This window comes from Oryx dammah, unplaced genomic scaffold (genome assembly GCF_014754425.2).
Source record: "Oryx dammah isolate SB20612 unplaced genomic scaffold, SCBI_Odam_1.1 HiC_scaffold_18, whole genome shotgun sequence".
NCBI classification, from domain to species: domain Eukaryota; kingdom Metazoa; phylum Chordata; class Mammalia; order Artiodactyla; family Bovidae; genus Oryx; species Oryx dammah.
Window position 1 is genome coordinate 33,963,983 of NW_024070202.1, and position 22,892 is coordinate 33,986,874.

General features: G+C 37.3%; 1 protein-coding gene across 2 annotated transcripts in view; it reads left to right on the forward strand.

Moving 5' to 3' along the window:
- The window catches only part of ELAPOR2 (endosome-lysosome associated apoptosis and autophagy regulator family member 2), a 114,009-nt gene that overhangs the window by 56,437 nt on the left and 34,680 nt on the right, over window positions 1–22,892 (forward strand). For both annotated transcript variants that reach the window (XR_005724459.1, XM_040260707.1), the window contains exons 8-14: window positions 5,598–5,778; window positions 7,334–7,462; window positions 12,967–13,057; window positions 13,676–13,778; window positions 18,376–18,513; window positions 20,068–20,331; window positions 21,037–21,210. Coding sequence is in view for 1 of the 2 variants with exons in the window: in XM_040260707.1 (XP_040116641.1) it covers window positions 5,598–5,778; window positions 7,334–7,462; window positions 12,967–13,057; window positions 13,676–13,778; window positions 18,376–18,513; window positions 20,068–20,331; window positions 21,037–21,210 (1,080 nt within the window). In the remaining variant the exon portion in view is untranslated. The remainder of the gene's footprint in view (window positions 1–5,597; window positions 5,779–7,333; window positions 7,463–12,966; window positions 13,058–13,675; window positions 13,779–18,375; window positions 18,514–20,067; window positions 20,332–21,036; window positions 21,211–22,892) is intronic.

Here is a 22,892-nt window from a genome sequence, read left to right on the forward strand (position 1 = left end):
AGAATTTGAGTGGAAACAGGCAGGGCAGGAGTCCCTTGACTCATGTGACCGGGGAAGTTATCACAGAGCAAACAGTTTTACCAAGCCTTTCTTTTGCTCTTCTCACTGATATTCTTGGCTCAGTTTGATTTCCTTCTCAGATAGCTTCTTTCTGTGGTGCCAAATACACTCTGATATCTCCATTCCAGCCACTATCATCCTTACAGAATTTGATCAAAGGAGGGCTGAACAAAGTTTCTGAAAATACTCGCCCTGATTGAATCTTGAGCCCATCTCAAACCAGACATTCTGTCCCGTAGTGTGAGCTACTCTGGTTATACTGCTTAGTTCACCTGCTAATCTCTATGGCTGGGAAGGCTAGACCATGTGGCTCCCAGTTCCTTTCATCACCACACAAGTTAGTTCCAAAAGAGAAAGAGATACTGTCTGTTAGCACAATAAAATGAGAGTGATTCTGCATAGATTCCAGAACACATCACTCTTAAATAATATAGATCTGGCAAGATTGTCTTGAAATCCTGGGAATTCCCACAGATTTTGTACATACCTCTTTTGATACTTATGTGATGATCAACATTTGCAATACTTTGATATGTTTTTCAGTCGCTAAGTCATGTCCAACTCTTTGCAACCCCATGGACTGCAGCACTGCAGGCTTCCCTGTCCTCCACTATCTCTCAGAGTTTGTTCAAGTTAATGTCCATTGAGTTGGCGATGCTATCCAACCATCTCATTCTCTGCCGCCTTCTTCTCCTTTTGCCTTCAGTCTTTCCCAGCATCAGGGTCTCTTCCAGTGAGTCAGCTACTCACATCAGGTGGCCAAAGTATTGGAGTTTCAGTATCAGTCCTTCCAAAATATTCAGAGTTGATTTTCCTTAGGATTGACCAGTGTGATCTCCTTGCAGTCCATGGCACTCTCTAGAGTCTTTGATATGAGATCACTTTATTGCAAATACTTGTAAAGATGACTGTTTCCTTCACCAAACTCTCTGCTTCCCATAGACAGAAACATGTTCTTAATTATTAAAAAAAAAAAAATTTTAGGTCTAGTAGAGTACCCAGACGGAGAAGGCAATGGCACCCCACTCCAGTACTCTTGCCTGGAAAATCCTATGGACGGAGGAGCCTGGTGGGCTGCTGTCTATGGGGTTGCACAGAGTCGGACACGACTGAAGCGACTTATAGCAGCAGCAGCAGAGTACCCAGAATGCAGAAGGTAGTGAATTATCTTTTGAATGAATTGATGAATGAGAGAATTAGTAAGTGAATATATGATTAACACAGTTAGAGTGTTGTGTTCTGTCCTCTGTAGAGGCTTGAGGAAATTTTGACAAAATGGGAAGACTCCAGAGAAAAGAAGTAGATAACTACTTCATATGAAATATTATTGAAATTACTAGAAATATTTTTTTCAGATTGGAGGAAAGACCCCATTGAATGGTGGACTGGTGATCATCTTTCTGGTGTTTCCTACTAGTCCAAAAGAGATTTGATCTCTTTCCTTTGAATAACCATGACATTTCATGTTTCTCTTGGAAATGATGATGATGATAATAGTAATAGTAGTGATAGTGTTAATAGCAGAAGCAGGTGTTATTTACGTATTTATCTACCTGCTTGCTCTGTGTGTATATTCAAGCATTGCTTCCAGTTCTTTTTTCAACAGCTGTATAACTGGACTTTAGTATACCCAGTTTGAAAATGAGAAAATTGAGGCTTAATGAAATTAAATAATTTTTCTAAGGTCGTAGCTATTTGTGGCTATGTCTTAAGACTAGAATTCTAATCAACTCTGTTGTTTTCCAGATCTGATGCTTTTGTATCCTCTTCATATATTTTCTTTTTATATTATAGTAGTTTGTAAATCTTTCTCTTACAAACAGAGGTTTGTAAACCTCTTTCAGAACAGTTTGTCTTACTAATAATATTTAAATTTCCTACAACGCTTTCTTCTACATGTAGTAGATACTTAGTAAGAATTTCCTGAATAGTAAGTTTAAGCATTTGAAAGAAAGTCTTAGAATAAAAAGCAAGTGGAATGTACTTGGAGCCTTTGTTTCTTAATTAGGATGATGGAAAAACAACGTGGCATTTTTCAGTGACTAGGGATTTCTGAATTTAAAAATTTCACAAGTCTTCTTTAACATCTTCACTTATAAGAAAGCTTTGCTACTGCTAAGTCACTTCAGTCGTGTCCGACTCTGTGCGACCCCATAGACGGCAGCCCACCAGGCTCCCCCGTCCCTGGGATTCTCCAAGCAAGAACACTGGAGTGGGTTGCCATTTCCTTCTCCAGTGCATGAAAGTGAAAAGTGAAAGTGAAGTCGCTCAGTCGTGTCCGACTCTTAGCGACCCCATGGACCGCAGCCCACCAGGCTCCTCCGTCCATGGGATTTTCTAGGCGAGAATACTGAGTGGGGTGCCATTGCCCTCTCCAAAAGTAAGCTTTACTGAGATGTAATTATCACACCATAAGGTCATCCATGTATAGTGTCGATTCAGTTTATTATTATTATTAAGCTTCCCTGGTGTCTCAGAGGTTAAAGCGTCTGCCTCCAATGCGGGAGACCTGGGTTTGATCCCTGGGTCGGGAAGATCCCCTGGAGAAGGAAATGGCAACCCACTCCAGTATTCTTGCCTGGAGAATCCCATGGACGGAGGAGCCTGGTAGGCTACAGTCCACAGGGTCGCAAAGAGTCGGAGACGACTGAGCGACTTCACCTCACCTATATTTAATTTTAGAACATTTTCTTACCTAAAGTCCCAGCTAGAACCTTCAGGACAATGTTAGATCCCCATGGTGTCTTCCACATAATGGAAGAATAGGACCCAGGCTTTAAAGCATTTAGAGAAGAGATAGGGAGGAAATGACAAGGAAAAACAGCAGCAGAGGCTTCATAAAAAAGGAATCCTAGTGAATGCTGATGCATAGAAGTGTGGGCTGAGGACCAGCTCAGAGCATTTGTGGATGTTGAGCCTGACCTTAAAGGAGGGGTCTTTCGCACCTTGGCAGAATGGTGTGGTACTTCTAAGAGAAGTGGTGATAAGTGCCCAGTGGTATGCAGCTGGAGAGGATCAAGGTTTGGGAGAGGCAGAGAGGTGAGTGATAGACTGTCTGCCTGAAAACTTTTGAGTTAGAACATCATGACGCACATGGCTGTTATGCTGGAGTGGCAATCAGTAAATCCTTTTAAATCACATGTAATTTAGCTTAGATGAGTTGTCAGTCTGCAAAGGGTTTGGTGGGTTTGTGCAGAGACTTCCAAAGGGAGAAAGCTGTCAACCGTGAACAAACCCAGTCTCAAATTTGAATGGTATTTTTATGTGAAAACCAGCTTCCAATTGATACCTCTGATGTGTCTCTTTAAAACATATTTTACTCATGCTTAATATAAGTATACACAGATCTTACAGCTCTTCTGTAGCCTTAATGGCAATCTGCTAAGTTTTGCTCTATTAGGGTTTTAGTTTCATAAAGCATTTCATAATTTTATCTCAACTTGCCAAAGAATGAGTTAATTGTTGGTTTTTCACCTGCACTGTGAGCCGTCTGGTACTAAATATTAATATTAATCATTATCTTTCCCCAGTCAGCCAGACTTGAAAGCATCTGTCCGCATTAGAGAGGCACAGAATCAATCTGCATGTGAAGCAAGAGGCTTTGCAAACAAAACTTTTACTACAGAGCATTTGCAATTTGACTTCCAAGTGTTTAAAGGTGGTGCACATTTTCTAAATTTTAAACATATACTGTTTTTGGTTTGAAAATCATGTGGTTAAGGGGTTTGTCTAAAATCAATAAAATTTTTTTATTGTTTTTACCTTCACCAAACCAACTCTCCTTGGCTAGTGCTAGTTTACCATTTACTAGCTGTGTATGACTTTGGGGCTCTTATCTGAAGTTTCCTCATTTACAAACTTGTGCATAATATAACTGAGCTCCTGAAATGGTGGGGAAGATTGCACAATGCCTCCAGGATGAGCCTTCAGTGCACAGCCTCAGCACCATACCCATTCGCATATGGGAGCCATCTCTTCCCAACAGTGCAATACCTCACACATAACTCATAGTTAATGTCAAAATAAATCAGCAAATTTGTGAACTGATCATCATTAGAGACTTGTTTTCTATACTTATTAAGCCAGACTTTAAAAAAGAGAATCCCCCAAACATAATGTGTTTATTTGCTTACATTCTCTGAATTTTATATTGTCTTTCTCACAGGAATTGAGAGCTCCTGTTGGATACAGCATCTAATTAATTTTTTCAGCTATTTAGGAAACTCCAGCAAGAATAGCAATCATTTTTGCAGATGGTGAGAAAGGCAGATGGTTGAAGTGGCTAGTTAAGCTGTATCATGACATAGGCCATAAATGTAGAATTGTAAAAAAAAAAAAAAAAACCCAAACAACAGTTATTTATAATTCTGTTGAGACATCTAGTTTTTAAACTATGTTCTTAAGTAGCCTTCATCAGATAAGATAATTTATTAATATTTGAGAATAAAATTGAGTGGCCTCAAGGGCTTACTATATATGATTTATTATTAACTGGAAATAACTATAGAGAATTTTCTTTAATTTTGATTCTCCTGCTTCAGTATTAGACTTATCATTGCTTTCAGGGAGAAATGGTACTTTCAGCTGAACATATGAAATAAATTTTAGTCTATTTTTAAAAAGCATGTTCAGCTATGAAAGAACTTGAGTGATTTTTCTCTTTGCATGTAGACTGCCTTTTCTATTTTTTCACTGAGCATATACATTTTGTTTTGAAATGGCTAACTCACTTAATGTTTCTTTCTAGTTCCAAAAGATAAGAATTTTATAATCACAAATTTCTGGGTTTGGCTGACTTGTAGCTACTTAGTTGTATTTTTTTTTATTTTTGGGTACACATGTGTGAGAAGAAAAGTTTAAAAGACTACCCTCCATGAAGGTAGAGGAGATCTTAATCCTGTCATTTAGAACACAGGTGACAGGGCCTAGAAGCCTCAGGAGGAAATAGTTTGGCTACGGCTCTTGTAGTCTAACCTCAGGTTATTTGGAAAGACTCAGAGAACAGCTACCAGTGTATGAAATAACGGGACTGAAATGTGAAGCTAGAGATATTCAACTAAAAAAGTAACTTTTTTGTTTTATCATCACTAAGTGCAAAGCAAGATGATGTGGGCTGTAGAAAGGGGAAAGGAAGAGAGTAGTGAGGGGTGGATCTCAACACAAGGAAGATAGTCTGCAGAGAAACTTAGGGCATTTATGGAATAAAGTGAACAAGTGGCTAGAAGAGTAAGAGTTGCAGTCATGTTCTGTATGTTTTAAAGAGAAATTTCATAATGATACCCTGTGTATACGAGGTAAGGTCTTTGCAGCTTAGCGTAAAACCATTTGGAGGTAACTGTCATTTTCCCACCAGTGTTTTTTTCTGTCTCATTTTGTTACTGAAGTTTTAGATTCTCTTCAGCTGGCCCTCTGTTTTGTCACTATTTGGACCTTACCTAGGCTGTCAGTTTAACATTTTTGTTATTGGAAGTTTAAAGCAAATAAAGCATGTTACAGGACCTGCAAGTTTTTTTTTTTTTTTTCTTTTTCTTTTGCAGACACAGATAATGTACAAGTGGATAGAGCCCAAAATCTGCCGAGAGGATCTCACGGATGCTATTAGGTTGCCCCCTTCTGGAGAGAAGAAGGACTGCCCACCTTGCAACCCTGGGTTTTATAACAATGGATCATCTTCCTGCCATCCCTGCCCTCCTGGAACATTTTCGGATGGAACAAAGGGTATGGGATATCAATTGGCCCAAGAATCGGACCTTTAGTAAAAGAAATTTGTTGGGTCACATTGACATTGTCCTGAATTGCTTTTATGGAAAATTCCTTAAACACATAATTTTCTTATCTAACAGGCTGAAGAAGAGTTAAGAAATATAAGGGAATTATGAGACTGCAGTGGCTTATTCAGTATAGCAAAGAATAGTTTTTTAATGGCATTTCGTGTAACACACATCCTCTTAATGGGATGATGCTTTGGATATTTTTAAGAGAATTCCACTAATTTAAATGATTAAGGATAAGCACTCCTTTTCCAGTGTGTGTGTGCACACAGCATTGATGTAAGCATAAAATACAACTCCTATTTCAATTGGAATAATCACATTTTATACCATAATAATAAAAAAATTGATTATTTTGATCAGATAGCAATTAAATAGTCCCTAAGTAGGTTGTTTCAATGTGTATATTTGGGAAAAACTTAACAATATTAAAGAAAGATGGTTACATAATTTGTTTTAATTTTATTAGATAAAGATTACAATGCATTATTGTTGTACCTTACTTGAGTATAGCCATGCTGTATGCTTAATATCCAGAGCCTTTGAGAGCATAAAAAGCAGTTGAATTGATTTGTGTTCAAATCTGCTTGCTGCAGGCTATCAATAGTATGATGTATCCACTAATTTGAATTCAGTTTTCTCATTTGTAAAATTTCAGAGAATAATATCTAGCTCATCATCATGGAGAAGTTATATGAAAATGTCTCCTGTAGTACTTCAGTACCAGAAAATGCTTGCTCAATAAACAATGTCTCTCTCTCCCCTTCTTTCACTGATGTGGTAATGCAGAGTGTCTTAGCTACATGAGAACAATGGTTGTAAAAGACCCTTTATTTCAATGTTGCAGATTTAAATATTAATTTAAATAAGGTTTGTTTATAAATCTGACTCTTTCCACACTCCTCAGCTCCTGTCATCACTTTTTAGTATAGCTTATATTTTGAATTTCAAGTCATCAGTCCATAATTAAGTGATATAATGTTCTGTTAAGTTTAGTAACTAATAGGAAGGATGTAATATTTCTTTCTTTATGAAGTGGAGGAAACTGATTCTAAAATCACATGTAAGAGAAGCTGTTTCAGAGTTACCTTTCTTACGCAAGTTTGTAATTTCTTATACATGTTTGTAAACACGGTCATAGACTCCATAGGAAGAGGAGTAAGAGATGATTTAACCCTCCCCGAGCTCAGTGCTGAGCCAGAAAACCAAACCAGGCAGTATAATTCAGTATAAGCAGTTACGCCCAGAAATGAAAGAAATTATTTTAGAAGAGTTTGTGTTCGTTTCCTTTTTCATGTTGGTCAAGTATATGTGTACTCTACCCAGAATTATTTTTCTTTCAGACTGGTCTTGAAAAAGTTCTTAATTCTTAAGAGCTTTACTCTCTCTCCTTACTATTTGCCTCCCTGATGATTAAAGTTTAGTAGTGCTTGGAACAGAGGAAGAGGAAATTAACCAGATGTGACATCATTGTAATTCTCTGTCCCACTTATCTCTTGTAGAATGTAGACCATGTCCAGCAGGAACGGAGCCTGCACTTGGGTTTGAATATAAATGGTGGAATGTACTTCCTGGCAACATGAAAACCTCCTGTTTCAATGTTGGGAATTCAAAGTGTGACGGCATGAATGGTGAGTTCAGAACCAGCCTTCTCAGTGTATTTTGGTGGTAGTGTCTCTTGGACTCACTTGTGTAAAAACACACTGAATACTGGTATGAGGAACCTTAATCTTATCTCTTGGCTACTTGTCTTCCCAGACCTCACATAAAAATAGTTAATACAGTGCCACAGCCACATGACTGTCCTATAAGAATAAAAACTATTTTGCATTTTTGGAGTCAGTTTTGAAATAGATATTGAGGATCACCATTTATGGTTGTTATAAATACTAGAATAGATTGCTAAGGGAGGCAATGAAATTTATGTTGTTTTCTTGGAAGGGTCATGGTGTATACATACCACTTTATGAAAATGTTCTGCCTGGTTTGGTTTTCTGGCTCAGCACTGAGCTCGGGGAGGGTTAAATCATCTCTTACTCTTCTTCCTATGGAGTCTATGACCGTGTTTACAAACATGTATCAACCTCACTTACTGAAAACTTGGAAACATGGCTGAACTCTATAGGATGGTTGCTGAATTTTATTTGTTCTTATATTTTAGTGAGCGTATACTTCGTTATTCTGCAATATTTGTTGTTCGAATGAATGACAGTATCTCTATGTGTATTTTTAAACTTGACGCTAGATATAGATGTTACAGATACTAAAATGTGCTCTTTACTTTTACAAGTTTACTGGTATTTTTTATCAGTTCAGTTTTTCTCAATACTATAGTTAATCATTGGGAAAATGCTATTTAATCACATCTGTTTTACATCAGCACCTATCCAAAATAAACAGATTTGAAATGTGGGGAGTGAGGTATACACATGAGTACTCAGGTTGACAAATCCTAGGTCCTTGAATAATTTTGGTTAAACAGATGCATGAAGGAAACCTTTATATATAAAGAACATTATGGAACAGTACTCTTTATCATCTAATAATCCCACTTCTGGGATTTTTTCCTAAAGGAGAAGAAGAAATTACATAGTAATTATTACCCGACTATAGCGTTTATGTTCTAAAATTATCCTGTGGTTGAGGAAGTTTGAAATATTGCAAAAATAAGAAGGAGAATGTATTGATGAAAGCATTGGTACATTTGTGTGTGCATGCACTTACTAGTGAAGATTATCTGAAACATGAATTTTTTTTAAAGAAGTTACTGTTAGTCTAAATTTCATGACAGTATTTGATTTAGCCACTTGCTTGCTCATTCACTTGTTGTTTAGTTGTTAAATCATGTCCAACTCTTGTGCCACCCCATGGACTGTAGCCTGCCAGCCTCTTCCGTCCATGGGATTTCCCAGGCAAGAAGACTGCAGTGGATGCCATTTTCTCCTTTGGGGATCTTCCCAACCCAGGGATCTAACCCATGTCTCCTACATTGGCAGGTGGATTCTTTATCATTGAGCCACCAGGGAAGGCTTCTCCTTCACTCAGAGGCTATAATTTAAATTTTTGCTGATTTTCTGAAATGTTCAATTATTAATTTAAGTATACATCTCTGCAATATTAGCATGTGATACTGAAATAGCAAACAGTAAGTGAAAGATACAAAGATAAAAGGTGATTATAATTTTATGACTGGTGGTTCAGTAAGTAGCCTCGAGGAAAGCAGTGCTCAGAATAATGAGGATCAAAGTGAGAGGCCCAGGGTAACTTGTCTTGTGAGGTCATTACTGCATCATGGAATTAAAGTGGATGTGCTTTGACCAACTTGACTGTGTGACTTGAAGTACTTTGAGGTTCTTTTGTATGCTCAATTGGAATTTCCCATGGTTGTGGAACAGATATGTATAAGTACATCTTTATGAAATGGAATTTTGCCTAAGAGAAATTTAGAGTTGTAAACAAATTAATGTTTATTCACGAAGCTTTCATTGAGCATTATCTCTAATAACAAAACTGGAAATAATCTAAATTCCAGCAATATGATAATGTTTATAAAAGTCATGCTGTATTAATTGGACGAAATGTTATGTAATCATTAAAAATGACAGGCATATGGAAAACAATTTGGCAGTATTTCAAACATTTTGAATGGTCCCATTCTCTAACCCAGTAATTTCACGTCTGGGAATTTACACCAAGGAAGCTGTGTAATGTAAAGAAAGAAATTATGCACAGATATGCTAATTTTAGTATTATTTATGAGAGTCAAAAATATGAGAAAACAAAGTTTTCAACATGGGGTATGATTAAATAAAATAATAATATAACCTTATAACATATTGTTAACTGTTTAACACTAGATGTAACAAACATTTTTAATGGGAAAGTATTTTTGATATAATGATTATTAGAAAAATGAGAAGATAATGCCAAGTGGAAAAAAAAAACAGAAAATAGATTATACAATAAAACCTAAGGTATATTTTAAAGAAAATAATGCACTAGATAAAGAGTGAAAAGAAATACTCTGAAATGTTGTTCATTACTTGGGCTGGGAGGTTTCTGAGAAGTTTGAATTACTTCATTTTTTTCATTTAGTCCACTGTATTTAATAAATATTCCTCATGTATTCACATTGCTTTCAGAATCAGAGTAACAGTACAAAATATTGGCTTTAAAAATATATTTATTTGATCTAGTAGTTCTGATAGCTTATGGTGAATGATGCTGGATTCGTGATCTCCAAAGAAGAAGATTTAGCTTTGGGACCAGGCTTGATCACTCAAGAGCTTTTGTGTAGCAAAGTTTTATTAAAGTAAAAAACGGGACAGAGAAAGCTTCTGACATAGACATCAGAAGGGGGATGGAGCCTGCCCCCACTCACTAGTCTTATCAAGGCCTTATATATTTTTCAGACCCACTCCCACAACATCCATTTTAAGATGACAGGATTAGTCAGAAGGTTCTCAAGGACAAACATGTCCTCAAGCAGGATACATTGTTGTTATATAATCATTGGTACAGAGTTTAAGGAAAAACATATCCTTGAGCAAGATGAATTGTTTTGTTGTGCAGTTATTAGCTCTGGGCTTAAAGAAAAAAACATTTGGCCTTTTTCTCCTCCTTGAGATCTCCAGACCCCTATCTCCTCCTTGAGAGCCCCAGACCCCTTTCTCCTCTCGAGGGCCCTGGACCCTTTCCTCCTTGAGGGCCCCAGACTACTTATCAACCTACCTAGGAATTAATTCTCTCAGTTCTTTTATTGGGATTCTTTTCTAGAAAAACATAGAAAAGCTTTACCAAAAATATATTAATTATAGTGTCACTTAAACTAGCTAAAAAAGCTAAAACAATATAAATGGTTACACTGGAGGTATGGTCAGCAGGAGGTAAGTCCTGTAGTGGGAGTGGTTTCTTACATTATGAGAATTAGTTATATCTGTCTACATGATAAACTATCAACTCAGTCATTAGCATGTTGGTGAACCATTTATACATAAAAATGCTTATGTAATAATGTTAGTGTATAAAACTATGAAACAAAATGTCATCAGCAAAAAGATTTCAGTTATGTAAAACCATGTATGCATCAAAAAGATAGTGAAAAGAAACACCTCAGAATGTTAACAGTAGTTTTTTTCTGGGTGGTGAATTTATAAATAATTTTACTTTTCATCTTTAAATTTTTCTGTAGCTTTCAAAATTTTACGATAAGTATAAATGTGATTTTTAAAAACATAAAAATTAACTCAAAATAGAAATTATGTGTAGAAACATGAAAAATGTGGGATTCATTCTGAGGGAAAAAGCAAAATACAAAAGTGCTGCAAGAATGTATCACAAACTGGGGGGTTTAAGACCACAGAAATTTACACTCTTGCAGCTCTGGAGGCTAGAAATTTGAAACCCTGGAATTGGCTTCCCCCTAGACCAGGGATTCCCCAGTAGCTCAGAAATAAAGTGCCTATAATGCAGGAGACCCAGGTTCGATACCTGGGTCAGAAAGATCCCCTGGAGAAGGAAATGGCAACCCACTCAGTACTCTTGACTGGAAAATCCCATGGATGAAGGAGCCTGGTGGGCTACAGTCCATGGGGTCACAAAGAGTCGGACATGACTGAGTGGCTTCTCTTTCTTTCTAAGACCACAGAAATTTACACTGTTGCAGCTCTGGAGGCTAGAATTTCAAAACCCCAGAATTGGCAGGGCCGTGTTCCTCCAAAGGCTCGCTGGGAAGACTCTTCCTTGCCTCTTCTAACTTGTAGTGGCTCCAGGCATTCCTGACTTGTGGCAGCATACCTCCAGTCTCTGTCTCATCTTCATGTGACTGTCTTCTCCTTGGGTCTCTGTGTCTCTGTGTGTTTACATGGTGTTCTTCCTGAGTGTCCGTGTCTAAAGTTCCCTCTTCTCATAAGGACACCAGTCGTATTAGAGTAAGCCACCCCCTAATGACCTCATCTTAACTTGATGATATCTACCGAGGCTCTATTTCCAAATCAGGTCTGTTCATGAGTACATGGGGTTAGAACTTCAATATATGTCATTTTTTAGGCAGGCGATATAATAAAACATATAGTAACAGCCAGTGTTCAAACATGAGATATATTTGTTTCCTCTTGCAAAGATTTGCCATTAATTAATAATCTTGTTTGATGGTATTTGGAGGGCTGCATCTCCTTACATTTTATTGTGGCCATTTCAGTCCATTGCATGCTGATTGTTTCTTTGCAGAGGGCAGACTCACATCACATTCTATGAGCACATATTACCCCCATACTTTTGACTATTCTTAGCTGTGTCACTTATATTCTACTGATTTCATAGTGAGGGTGGACCCAGTCTTAGCTTTCTTTCCCTAATGTGTATCATGGTTCATGAGACTCAGTGCCAGTTCAGTGAATGAATAAGTAAGAAAGTGAATGTGAATAGGTGTTATTAGGGAACAATAATACAACGAACTCTAAGAAAGAACTCCAGACCCCACATCTTCATTAAGTAATTCGAAGTTTCTATTTCCCATTGGTTAACTGAAGACTAAGATTTTTTTCTTAGTTTATTAAACTGGATAAAAACCATCTGTTCTTGTTTAAAGGCAATGGCACCCCACTCCAGTACTCTTGCCTGGCAAATCCCATGGACAGAGGAGCCTGGTAGGCTGTAGTCCATGGGGTCGCTAGGAGTCTGACACGACTGAGCGACTTCACTTTCACTTTTCACTTTCATGCATTGGAGAAGGAAATGGCAACCCACTCTAGTGTTCTTGCCTGGAGAATCCCAGGGATGGGGGAGCCTGGCGGGCTGCCGTCTTTGGGGTCGCACAGAGTCGGACACGACTGAAGCGACTTAGCAGCAGCAGCAGCAGCAGCAGCAGCAGCAGCAGCTTGTTTAAAAAAATCATGCTTCATTGAGAAGATTGTTGTTAGTTTTACCATTAAGTAACTTTGTTGCAAAAATATGCATTACTTGATTATTCCTGGAGAATCATATGCAATATCTTTATTGATACCTAGGCATCTACATCTGCACGCAATTTACAACTGGAATTAAAAAATAGGGAATTCTTTTTTTGTGGCCTTATATAAAAAAATTGTTGGAAATCATTAATGGAGTTTTTGGTGATAACCTTTATCTTTTCTAGGTTGGGAGGTGGCTGGAGATCACATCCAGAGTGGGGCTGGAGGTTCCGATAATGATTACCTGATCTTAAACTTGCATATCCCAGGATTTAAGTAAGGAAAACCAATTCTGATTCCCTTATGTAAGAATCCTCATGCTTGTTTCCCAACAGAAACAGATGAAGCAGGACTGCTTTTATAAAATATATTATTATAATACTGTGATGTACTTAGCAAATAGCAAGCTGAGTAGGATAGTATAGATTTAAGAATATCTATAGAATCAGCAATTGGGGAACTGTAATTGTTAATTGCATATTAGTTAGATGAAGCTGAAAGTTTTAAAAAATACTCTATCCAAACATTATGAAAACTATGACTCTTGGATGCTTACTTCAGAGATAGTAGTCTAAGACATTTGCAGGAGAATCTTTTTTTTTGTTTACTGTTTTTTCGCAGTTCTATATGTAAAGTACTATATTACAAATTCACAGTTTGCTTTAGTCCCCCATGTTGAATTTCCCAATTGGAGTTTTTTCTTGCTATAGGCTATATGGCGACATTTACCCCAGGAGGTCTGAGCATATCGCTGTGGTTTTGTAGACTCCGTGCAGCAGTAGACTAGGAAGAGAGAAGAGCATGGCTTTCAGCCTTATGAATAAAGTGACTTAATTTTTTCCAGATTGTACTTAGAACATGCTATAAGTATCATAATTTTAATCTGTTAAATAGACCACCAACATCGATGACTGGAGCCATGGGTTCTGAACTGGGAAGAATAACGTTTGTTTTTGAGACCCTCTGTTCAGCTGACTGTGTTCTGTACTTCATGGTGGTAAGTGAAAGAGTGGCTTTCAGAGGTAAATTTCTAGGCTTAGCATTCTCTTTCAAGTGTGAACTTATTTATACAAACTGGGATAAGAATCCCATTTTTCTTCCCATTTTTAGAGTCTTCCAAAAACATTTAAAAATGTCTAAAGAACTCACTAAGAGTTGCGAAGTCTACAAAGCACTCATTCCTCATGGAGAGAAATTAGTGATGAAGTATGGGTGACAGACAGAAGCCAGGAAATATTAATCATGTAGAAAATTTCTTGAAAAAATATGCCACTAACAGAAGTGAACATTCTGCCCTAGTAACCACTCACCAGTTCAAACCATCATGAGGGAAAAGCATGTATTAATAAGTGAGAGTACAAAATAATAGAGGTGGGAGAGCATTGGGAAAAATAACACTCTTCCTTGTTAATACATGCAGACAAAGGATTTTATTAGGTACATGTCATAATTTTGCCCATTTTTTCCCTAGATGTCCTATAAATCTCATCTAATAGCTTGAGAAAAAGTAGCAACACAAAAGTTACTAAGACATCATGCAGGTATTAGAAGGTTGTTGGCTAAGAGTTTAGTGTTATCATTAAGTGGTGACATCAATGACACGATTAATTATTTTCCAACAGTCCTTTCAGTCAGTCAGTTAAGTTGCTCAGTCGTGTCCGACTCTTTGCGACCCCATGAATCACAGCACGCCAGGCCTCCCTGTCCATCACCAACTCCCGGAGTTCACGCAGACTCATGTCCATTGAGTCAGCGATGCCATTCAGCCATCTCATCCTCTGTCATCACCTTCTCCTCCTGCCCCCAATCCCTCCCAGCATCAGAGTCTTTTCCAATGAGTCAACTCTTTGCATGAGGTGGCCAAAGTACTGGAGTTTCAGCTTCAGCATCAGTTCTTCCAATGCACACCCAGGACTGATCTCCTTTAGGATGGACTGGTTGGATCTCCTTGCAGTCCCAGGGACTCTCAAGAGTCTTCTCCACCACCGCAGTTCAAAAGCATCAATTCTTCAGTGCTCAGCTTTCTTCACAGTCCAACTCTCACATCCATACATGACCACAGGAAAAACCATAGCCTTGACTAGACAGACCTTTGTTGGCAAAGTAATATCTCTGCTTTTGAATATACCATCTAGGTTGCTCAGAACTTTCCTTTCAAGGAGTAAGCATCATTTAATTTCATGTCTGCAGTCACCATCTGCTGTGATTTTGGAGCCCCCAGAAATAAAGTTTGACACTGTTTCCACTGTTTCCCCATCTATTTCCCATGAAGTGATGGGACCAGATGCCATGATCTTTGTTTTCTGAATGTTGAGCTTTAAGCCAACTTTTTCACTCTCCTCTTTCACTTTCATCAAGAGGCTTTTTAGTTCCTCTTCACTTTCTGCCGTAAGGGTGGTGTCATCTGCATATCTGAGGTTATTGATATTTCTCTCGGCAATCTTGATTCCAGCTTGTGCTTCTTCCAGGCCAGCGTTTCTCATGATGTACTCTGCATCTAAGTTAAATAAGCAGGGTGACAACATACAGCCTTGACGTACTCCTTTTCCTATTTGGAACCAGTCTGTTGTTCCATGTCCACTTCTAACTATTACTTCCCGACCTGCATACAGATTTCTCAAGAGGCAGGTCAGGTGGTCTCGTATTCCCATCTTTTTCAGAATTTTCCACAGTTTATTGTGATCCACACAGTCAAAGGCTTTGGCATAGTCCATAAAGCAGAAATAGATGTTTTTCTGGAACTCTCTTGCTTTTTCAATGATCTAGCGGATGTTGGCAATTTGATCTCTGGTTCCTCTGCCTTTTCTAAAACCAGCTGGAACATCTGGAAGTTCACAGTTCCTGTATTGCTGAAGCCTGGCTTGGAGAATATTGAGCATTACTTTACTAGCCTGTGAGGTGAATGCAATTGTGTGGTAGTTTGCGCATTCTTTGGCATTACCTTTCTTTGGGATTGGAATGAAAACTGACCTTTTCCAGTCCTGTGGCCACTACTGAGTTTTCCAAATTTGCTGGCATATTGAGTGCAGCACTTTCCCAGCATCATCTTTCAGGATTTGAAATAACTGAAATTCCATCACCTCCACTAGCTTTGTTCGTAGTGATGCTTTCTAAGGCCCACTTGACTTCACATTCCAGGATGTCTGGCTCTAGGTGAGTGATCACACCATCATGATTATCTGGGTCATAAAGATCTTTTTTGTACAGTTCTTCTCTGTATTCTTGCCACCTCTTCTTAATATCTTCTGCTTCTGTTAGGTCCATACTATTTCTGTCCTTTATCGAGCCCATCTTTGCATGAAATGTTCCCTTGGTATCTCTAATTTTCTTGAAGAGATCTCTAGTTTTTCCCATTCTGTTGTTTTAGTAGCTAGTTAATAGTCTGTTAACAGTTTCCTGCATGATATACAAGATATGTGTAGATTTAAGTATTAACTCATGATGGTAGTAAAAGAAGATGATGACTAATCTTCAACACATCTATGAATAACTAAGAAGCCTTTAATTCTCTCAGGTCTCTCTCCTCATTTCGTCAATCTGTTAGTTCCTATTCATACTTAGTGCCATGACTGAAATTCAGATTCCTATTATCTCTCAACAGTAGTCTGTTGTCTGTTTTTCTTACCTCCATCCTGTCAATTTTGCTGTCAAAATTATCTTTATAAACATAAAAACGATAGTAGACGCAGCCCTCACCTTTAGGGGCTTTTTATTGCCTGTGGCAGTGGTTCTCAAAGTGTGGTTCCTGGAGTAGCATCACCTGAGTACTTTTAGAAATGAAAATTTCTGAGCCCTACCCTAGTCTTATTGAGAAACTGGTGATAGGGCCCAGCATTCTGTATTTTAGCAAGCCTTGAGGTTGGTTCTAATATGCGCTAATGCTAGAGAACCAATAGCTTATAAATACACTTAAAATTCCTTAGCATGGCATCTATATGGCTTTTTGTACTCTTGCCCAGCCTCTGTTACCAAAGTACTGTTACTACTCAGCCCTTTTTAGACACCCTGGATTGTTAGTGGAACACTCTGTCCTTTTTCATTTCGTATGCCTTGGCACACTAAGCTAGCATGACTTTCTTTTTTGTCTGGTGAACAGCCATTCACACAACACTTCAAGGGCAGCTCAAACCTCACCTTTCTGGGAAGCTTTCTCTTATTCCTTTAAGTAAAGTTAACCACTCTCTCCAGTGTGCTCCTAAAACCTTTTGAGAAAACCCTATTTTAATTATGTGAATGTATTCACTATTTGTCTCTCTCAGTTGATCAAGTATTCTTGAGAGTAAGGATCATACATATTACTATTTATTTTGGAAAATCAATCTTAAGCATTTTTAGCTCATAGCAGAATCTGTTAGTTTTCTTTACTCTGTGATTTGATTTCTGCACAAGACTTTTTGAGATATCATCACCTAAATAACATATCAAAATGCTTTGAAAATCATGTAGTATTTTGCAAGGGTAAGGTGCAAAACTAATATTCCATTTATTATTGAAATAAACATCCAGAAGGTGTTTAACAAAGCACTATCAGTATATTATGAGATCCTTTTTGGAAGTGGTATGTGTAACTATTTGGTAATGTGAGAAATTGTGTAACATGTGACAAGCACACATCAGATATGCTGTAAAGATATGTTTCTTGAGTTCATACCACAGATAGTAATATGGTGTGAACTCAAGAAACGTATCTTTATAGCATATCTGATTGCTTTATAATATGTTTGTTGTCAAAGCTTGCCCTTGCATCATAGAAAGAAAGAGATACGGGTTGAGCTCATGCCGTTGTTTTATCAACATTTTGGATAACTAAAAGAAGCCTATCCAAATTCCTAAGTCATCTTTTAAGGTTTCTGCAGAGAAGACTTAATTAGGAAAATCAGAATAAGTCCCATTTTTCATTTCAAAAAAATTAGATGTGTGTTACATTACTTGCTTTACTTACTACATTTGCTTTCTGACCATGTTAATGACATAATATTGGTTGGACTGTCACACATTCATATAATATTCTAGATATTGAATTTAGCTAAGTAAATCAGAAATAAAATGTTACACAGACTCATCTTTTTAGAATTCAAATATAAACAAAAGAAGGTTGCATGAACATAAAATAACATTCTAGCTAATCTGCACTGTAAATTGCAAATATAATTCAGGGAGAATTTAGAATTCCTGTGTAAGTGTCACCTATCAGAATCTCTCAAAAAAAAGAAAGATGGAAAGAAAGCATTGTTAGTTTCTGAGGATCCTAGAAGTTTGCTGTCAGAAGTTTGTTTTATTTTTCCTATGTGTATTTCCGATGCTAGAGTCACACACATATACACATATACCAATCTCTCTCACAAAAGGATAACTCCTCAACATACTGATTTGAGATCTCTTTCAGGTTATATTGGCAATGTGGTTGATATATTGTAATTACTAAGCTAGTGAGTGCTTGTGTAGAATTGAAGGGAAGGTTTTGAGAGTTTTAGGCTTACATGCTCTGCAGATAAATTACTGTAAATATAAACATAGGATTGTGATGTATATACATGTATATTCATACTGAATTTGTGCTTTCTTATATATATTTATTTTCTACTATATTTTAGGATATTAATAGAAAAAGTACGAATGTGGTGGAGTCATGGGGTGGAACCAAAGAAAAACAAGCTTATACCCATGTCATCTTCAAGAATGCCACATTTACATTTACGTGGGCATTCCAGAGGACCAATCAGGGTCAAGATGTAAGTTCCAAGCACTTAAAAAAAAAGAGCAAAGATGATACTCCTTGTGGAGATTTATACAAAGTGCTGACTGAAATCTACCGGAGGAAAAGACTTAGCTTTTTACTGATGTGAAATCAATCATTTGGTTATGCGTAGACTGGTATAAAATTATATATATATATATATACACACACACACACACACATATTTATTTGTGTTTTGAAAGCAAGACTATGAAATGGAATGACAGCGTATCTTAGAATTGCTCTACACTTTGAATAAACATAGCTGTTAAAAGTTTAAGAGGAAGAAAATCTTACTTTGTAGTCATTTAAAACCTTACTTGTAAAGCTTTCTGAGCCTTTGGGAAGGCTGGTAACTTTCTTCCTCTTCGTCTGAATGATCTGTCATTTGCTCAGATGCCGTTCTTGGTGTTGGTTTGTTACTTCAATGTCCTGATTGTCACCTTCTGTGGCTTGAAGACTGTATATATACATGTTGTTGGGTTAACACACAGAACTATTCTCTTTTACTTTCTGCTAGAATAGAATAGACCTTAATCCTCTTGTAAGTATTTTCCGTCATATGCTTCAAGTACATGTTATTGTTGTAGATCTCCATCATCATAACCCTCCGAGGGTGGGAATAAGGTAAATCACTGTTTAAGATGCTGCCTTAACACTATGATTGGCAGATGGAGAGCATTTTCTCTTTTCTCTTTAGACTTTCATTGAGGAACTTGTTCCTCAGGTTTCACTTGACTCCAGCTGTGTTTTATGAGAGTGCAGAGTCCCAGCCTGTGGGGTGTGAACATGCTATAGAAGACTTCCTGGCCTCCCTTTTGTCTTTGCCTCAGACAAAAAGCATTTAAGAAGCTGCTCTCTACTAGTGGTGCTCATTGCTTGATGAAAACTAGACCTTAATTGACTCAGTGTCACAAGAAGGAAAAGTATTAGTAAGGTCCAGGTTTTTACTCTCTGTTGTGCATCTGGTAGAAGTCACAGTATGTTGGTTAAGGAAAGTGCTAAAGAGGGAGAGGAGACCCAAAGAACTGATGCAGTTGCATCAGTGTCACACAGTTAGTGTTTAAGGACTTTTTAATCCTTGGTCCAAGTCTTTTTCAACTTACCACACTGTAAACATCATTATAAACATGTTTATCATGATATTTAGACTATATCAGAATAAACAGTGATGGGAGATATCATATTGGTTCTTCCAAGTCTATACATATGCCTGAATTTTTACCATATATGATATAATCTCATGATGATTGTGGCAAAATTCCTGGAACTCCATAACCATGAAAATTAACTTCTAGTGTTAAGTCTTAGGTGCTTCCCTGGTGGCTCAGAGGTTAAAGCATCTGCCTGCAATGCAGGAGACCTGGGTTAAGTCTTAATAATTTTAAAAAAGAAAAGTACCAAAAAGCAGTACTATTAATCTACTGTCAGTTATAAACTGCTAGGTTGGAATACTTTGCTTAGTTATTTTGGTGATATGAACATAAAACAATCTGGTTGTACAACTGAGTGCCAAGGCAGAAGTCATTACTTTCTGCTCTCTTTTTAGAATAGACGGTTCATCAATGACATGGTGAAGATTTATTCTATCACTGCCACTAATGCAGTTGATGGGGTGGCGTCCTCATGCCGTGCCTGTGCCCTTGGTTCTGAGCAGTCGGGCTCATCGTGTGTCCCCTGCCCCCCAGGCCACTACATTGAGAAAGAAACCAACCAGTGCGTGGAGTGTCCACCTGATACCTACCTGTCCATACATCAGGTCTATGGCAAGGAGGCTTGTATTCCATGTGGGCCTGGGAGTAGAAGCACTCAGGTAAGTGGGTCTGTATTTTAGTTATCCCCAGGAAAGCATATTTTAACTGACAAACTCAAAGGTTTCTCTTAATGTTTCTAATTTATATTTATAAATGGCTTTTAAAATTCCCTTCCTTATTTTACCTTGCCTTGCATCTATTGAGTGCTTAACATGTGTCTTGAAAGTGATAATTACTGGGGACATAGAATATTAAGAAGAACATCTAAATAAGAATACCTTCCCAAAATATTAAAAGTGATTTCTTGTATATTCCATTATGGCAGAACAAGGAAGCTGCCTCTCTATAGGTAGGCTGTAGGTGTATATGGAGAACAGCAAGATTATCTTATAACATTTTAAGGGAAAAGATTGATGCTATATTATAAGTGAAGTAAAAATAGTTTGATGTCTATTTGAACTGGCATGACAGGACATTTTGGCTATTGATTAAAAATACCGTTCCACAAGAAACTAATCTTAGAATAACTTCACTTTTTAAAAAATTCTAACTCTTCTGAACTTTGCTTAGAGAAATGTAGAGTTTAGAAATTTTCTATATTAGAGTGGTAAAATGTGCCATGACTAAAACAAAACTACTGAAGTAGTTTTTAAACCTAGAACTTTTAGGAAACACTTTTTTTTTCATAGCAGCTAATGCTTTCTTTCCTGCCATATTGTTTTCGCTTTGTTCTGTTTTACGTTTCTTGATGTTCCTGGTCAAAGGACCACTCGGTATGCTACAGCGACTGCTTTTTCTACCACGAAAAAGAAAATCAAAGTTTGCATTATGACTTCAGCAACCTCAGCAGTGTGGGGTCCTTGATGAATGGTCCCAGCTTTACCTCCAAAGGAACAAAGTACTTCCATTTCTTCAATATCAGTTTATGTGGGCACGAGGTGAGTTCTGGCAAGGTGAGATGGGGCTAGGTTTCAGCTCTGACTGAGCTGTTTTCTGTGTTGGTGGACCAATAACATCTCTATGGAAACTAAGCCAAATGTCAGAAAGTGAGCTTTGACAGCTTAAATCCTTTGTTGCTTTCTAGCATATTTTCTCCACCAGCAGCATCCTTGTCTGGTTCTCAGTCCATCAAAGCACTTATCCAGTCAGTTGAACCCCCAAAGCTTGAAGCTATGGTGTAAGGACTTTGAGGATCTTTCATTTTTGTAAAGATGGGTCAGGTTTGTCAATCCCACCTATTTCTTAGGCAGAAAGTTAAGGTTTGAGAAAGTTTTATTGTTGTTTTTCTGGTCAAGTTTATGTTAAAAAGAAAAGACTTTTCAGAGGAAGTTTGTCCAAAAACAAAATGGAAATAAACAGGGGGTAAGTGTCAGTTGATGAGGTAGCCTCTGCTAATAAATTATGGGATTTAATTTTCTTTGGGAAGAAGTGGAGCATTAATTGATACTGGTAAGGGGAGAGTTACAGGACTATGTATCCAATACTTTTGTGGGCATACAAGGTCGGAGTTGGGATGCATATATTCACCCTTAGCTAAGTTGAAAATATAATAAGTCATTTTCTCCATATCTATTCCCTTATTAACTCCTATGGTCTTTATTGTGAACTGCTGTGCCAAACTTGGTACAAAGGAAATAAAAAGAGATCTCATGAATGCAGAGGTTTTCAAACAGAAAGATCTATACATTTTTACATGGTATGACATTTGTCCTATCCTGATTTTACATGGGGCAATCCAGCATACGCACTTGATTAGTCGCTAAGTTCACTCAATATATTATATATTGAACTTATATGTTAAATAGCTATTGTGTTAAATGCTGTGTAAAGCAGTGAATACGATTAATTCCATTATATTGGGTTGGCTGAAAAGTTTTTCCAGCGTTTTCTTAAAATGTTGCAGAAAACCCGAAACAAACTTTTGGTCAACCCAATATATCACGCTTCTTCTCAATCTCCTTCCTGTATGACCGCTGTCTTAGCTTTCGTCTTCTCTCTTCTGTCTTCCTTCTCTTTCTTTCCTTTTTATTCTAATTCTTTTACTGTTATTCTCTTATTCCTTTCCTCAGTAGTTTCTCTCTGCTTTTTTTCTTTGTTTCTCTTTTAGTCTCAACAATTTAATTTAAGCTTAGTAAAAATATATTGCACCTGTATTGTGGTGAGCAGGCTTGGTGGAGAGAAAACATTTTATAGGTTAAGATTGCTAGCTGCGTTAAGAAAGAGAAATCTTTGTTCTTTATGCCCATCTGTGCACATTCTACATCTAAGACCAGTAAAATAGTGTTTCTCTTTTTCTTTATACATTTCTTCACAGAAATTATAGAGTAAGCTAAAGTGCTTTTTAGTGGAACTACAGTATATTTAAACATACTATATTAAAAAACTTAAAGTCTTCCCAGTTTTATAACTATCCTCCAAATCATTAAAAATTAAGCTCCTGTATTCCCTTCAACATACTGTGAACTTGAGCAGATCCACATCATTGAGTCTAAGAGTAGGTGAATAAAAAAAAAACACTTATAGTGACCAACTGTTTAGAATTTAGATGTTGTCCCAGACTTTTATATTTTCTTTTTTAGACTTGACAGTACTTTTCTGCCACACACAGGCCTATTCAGGA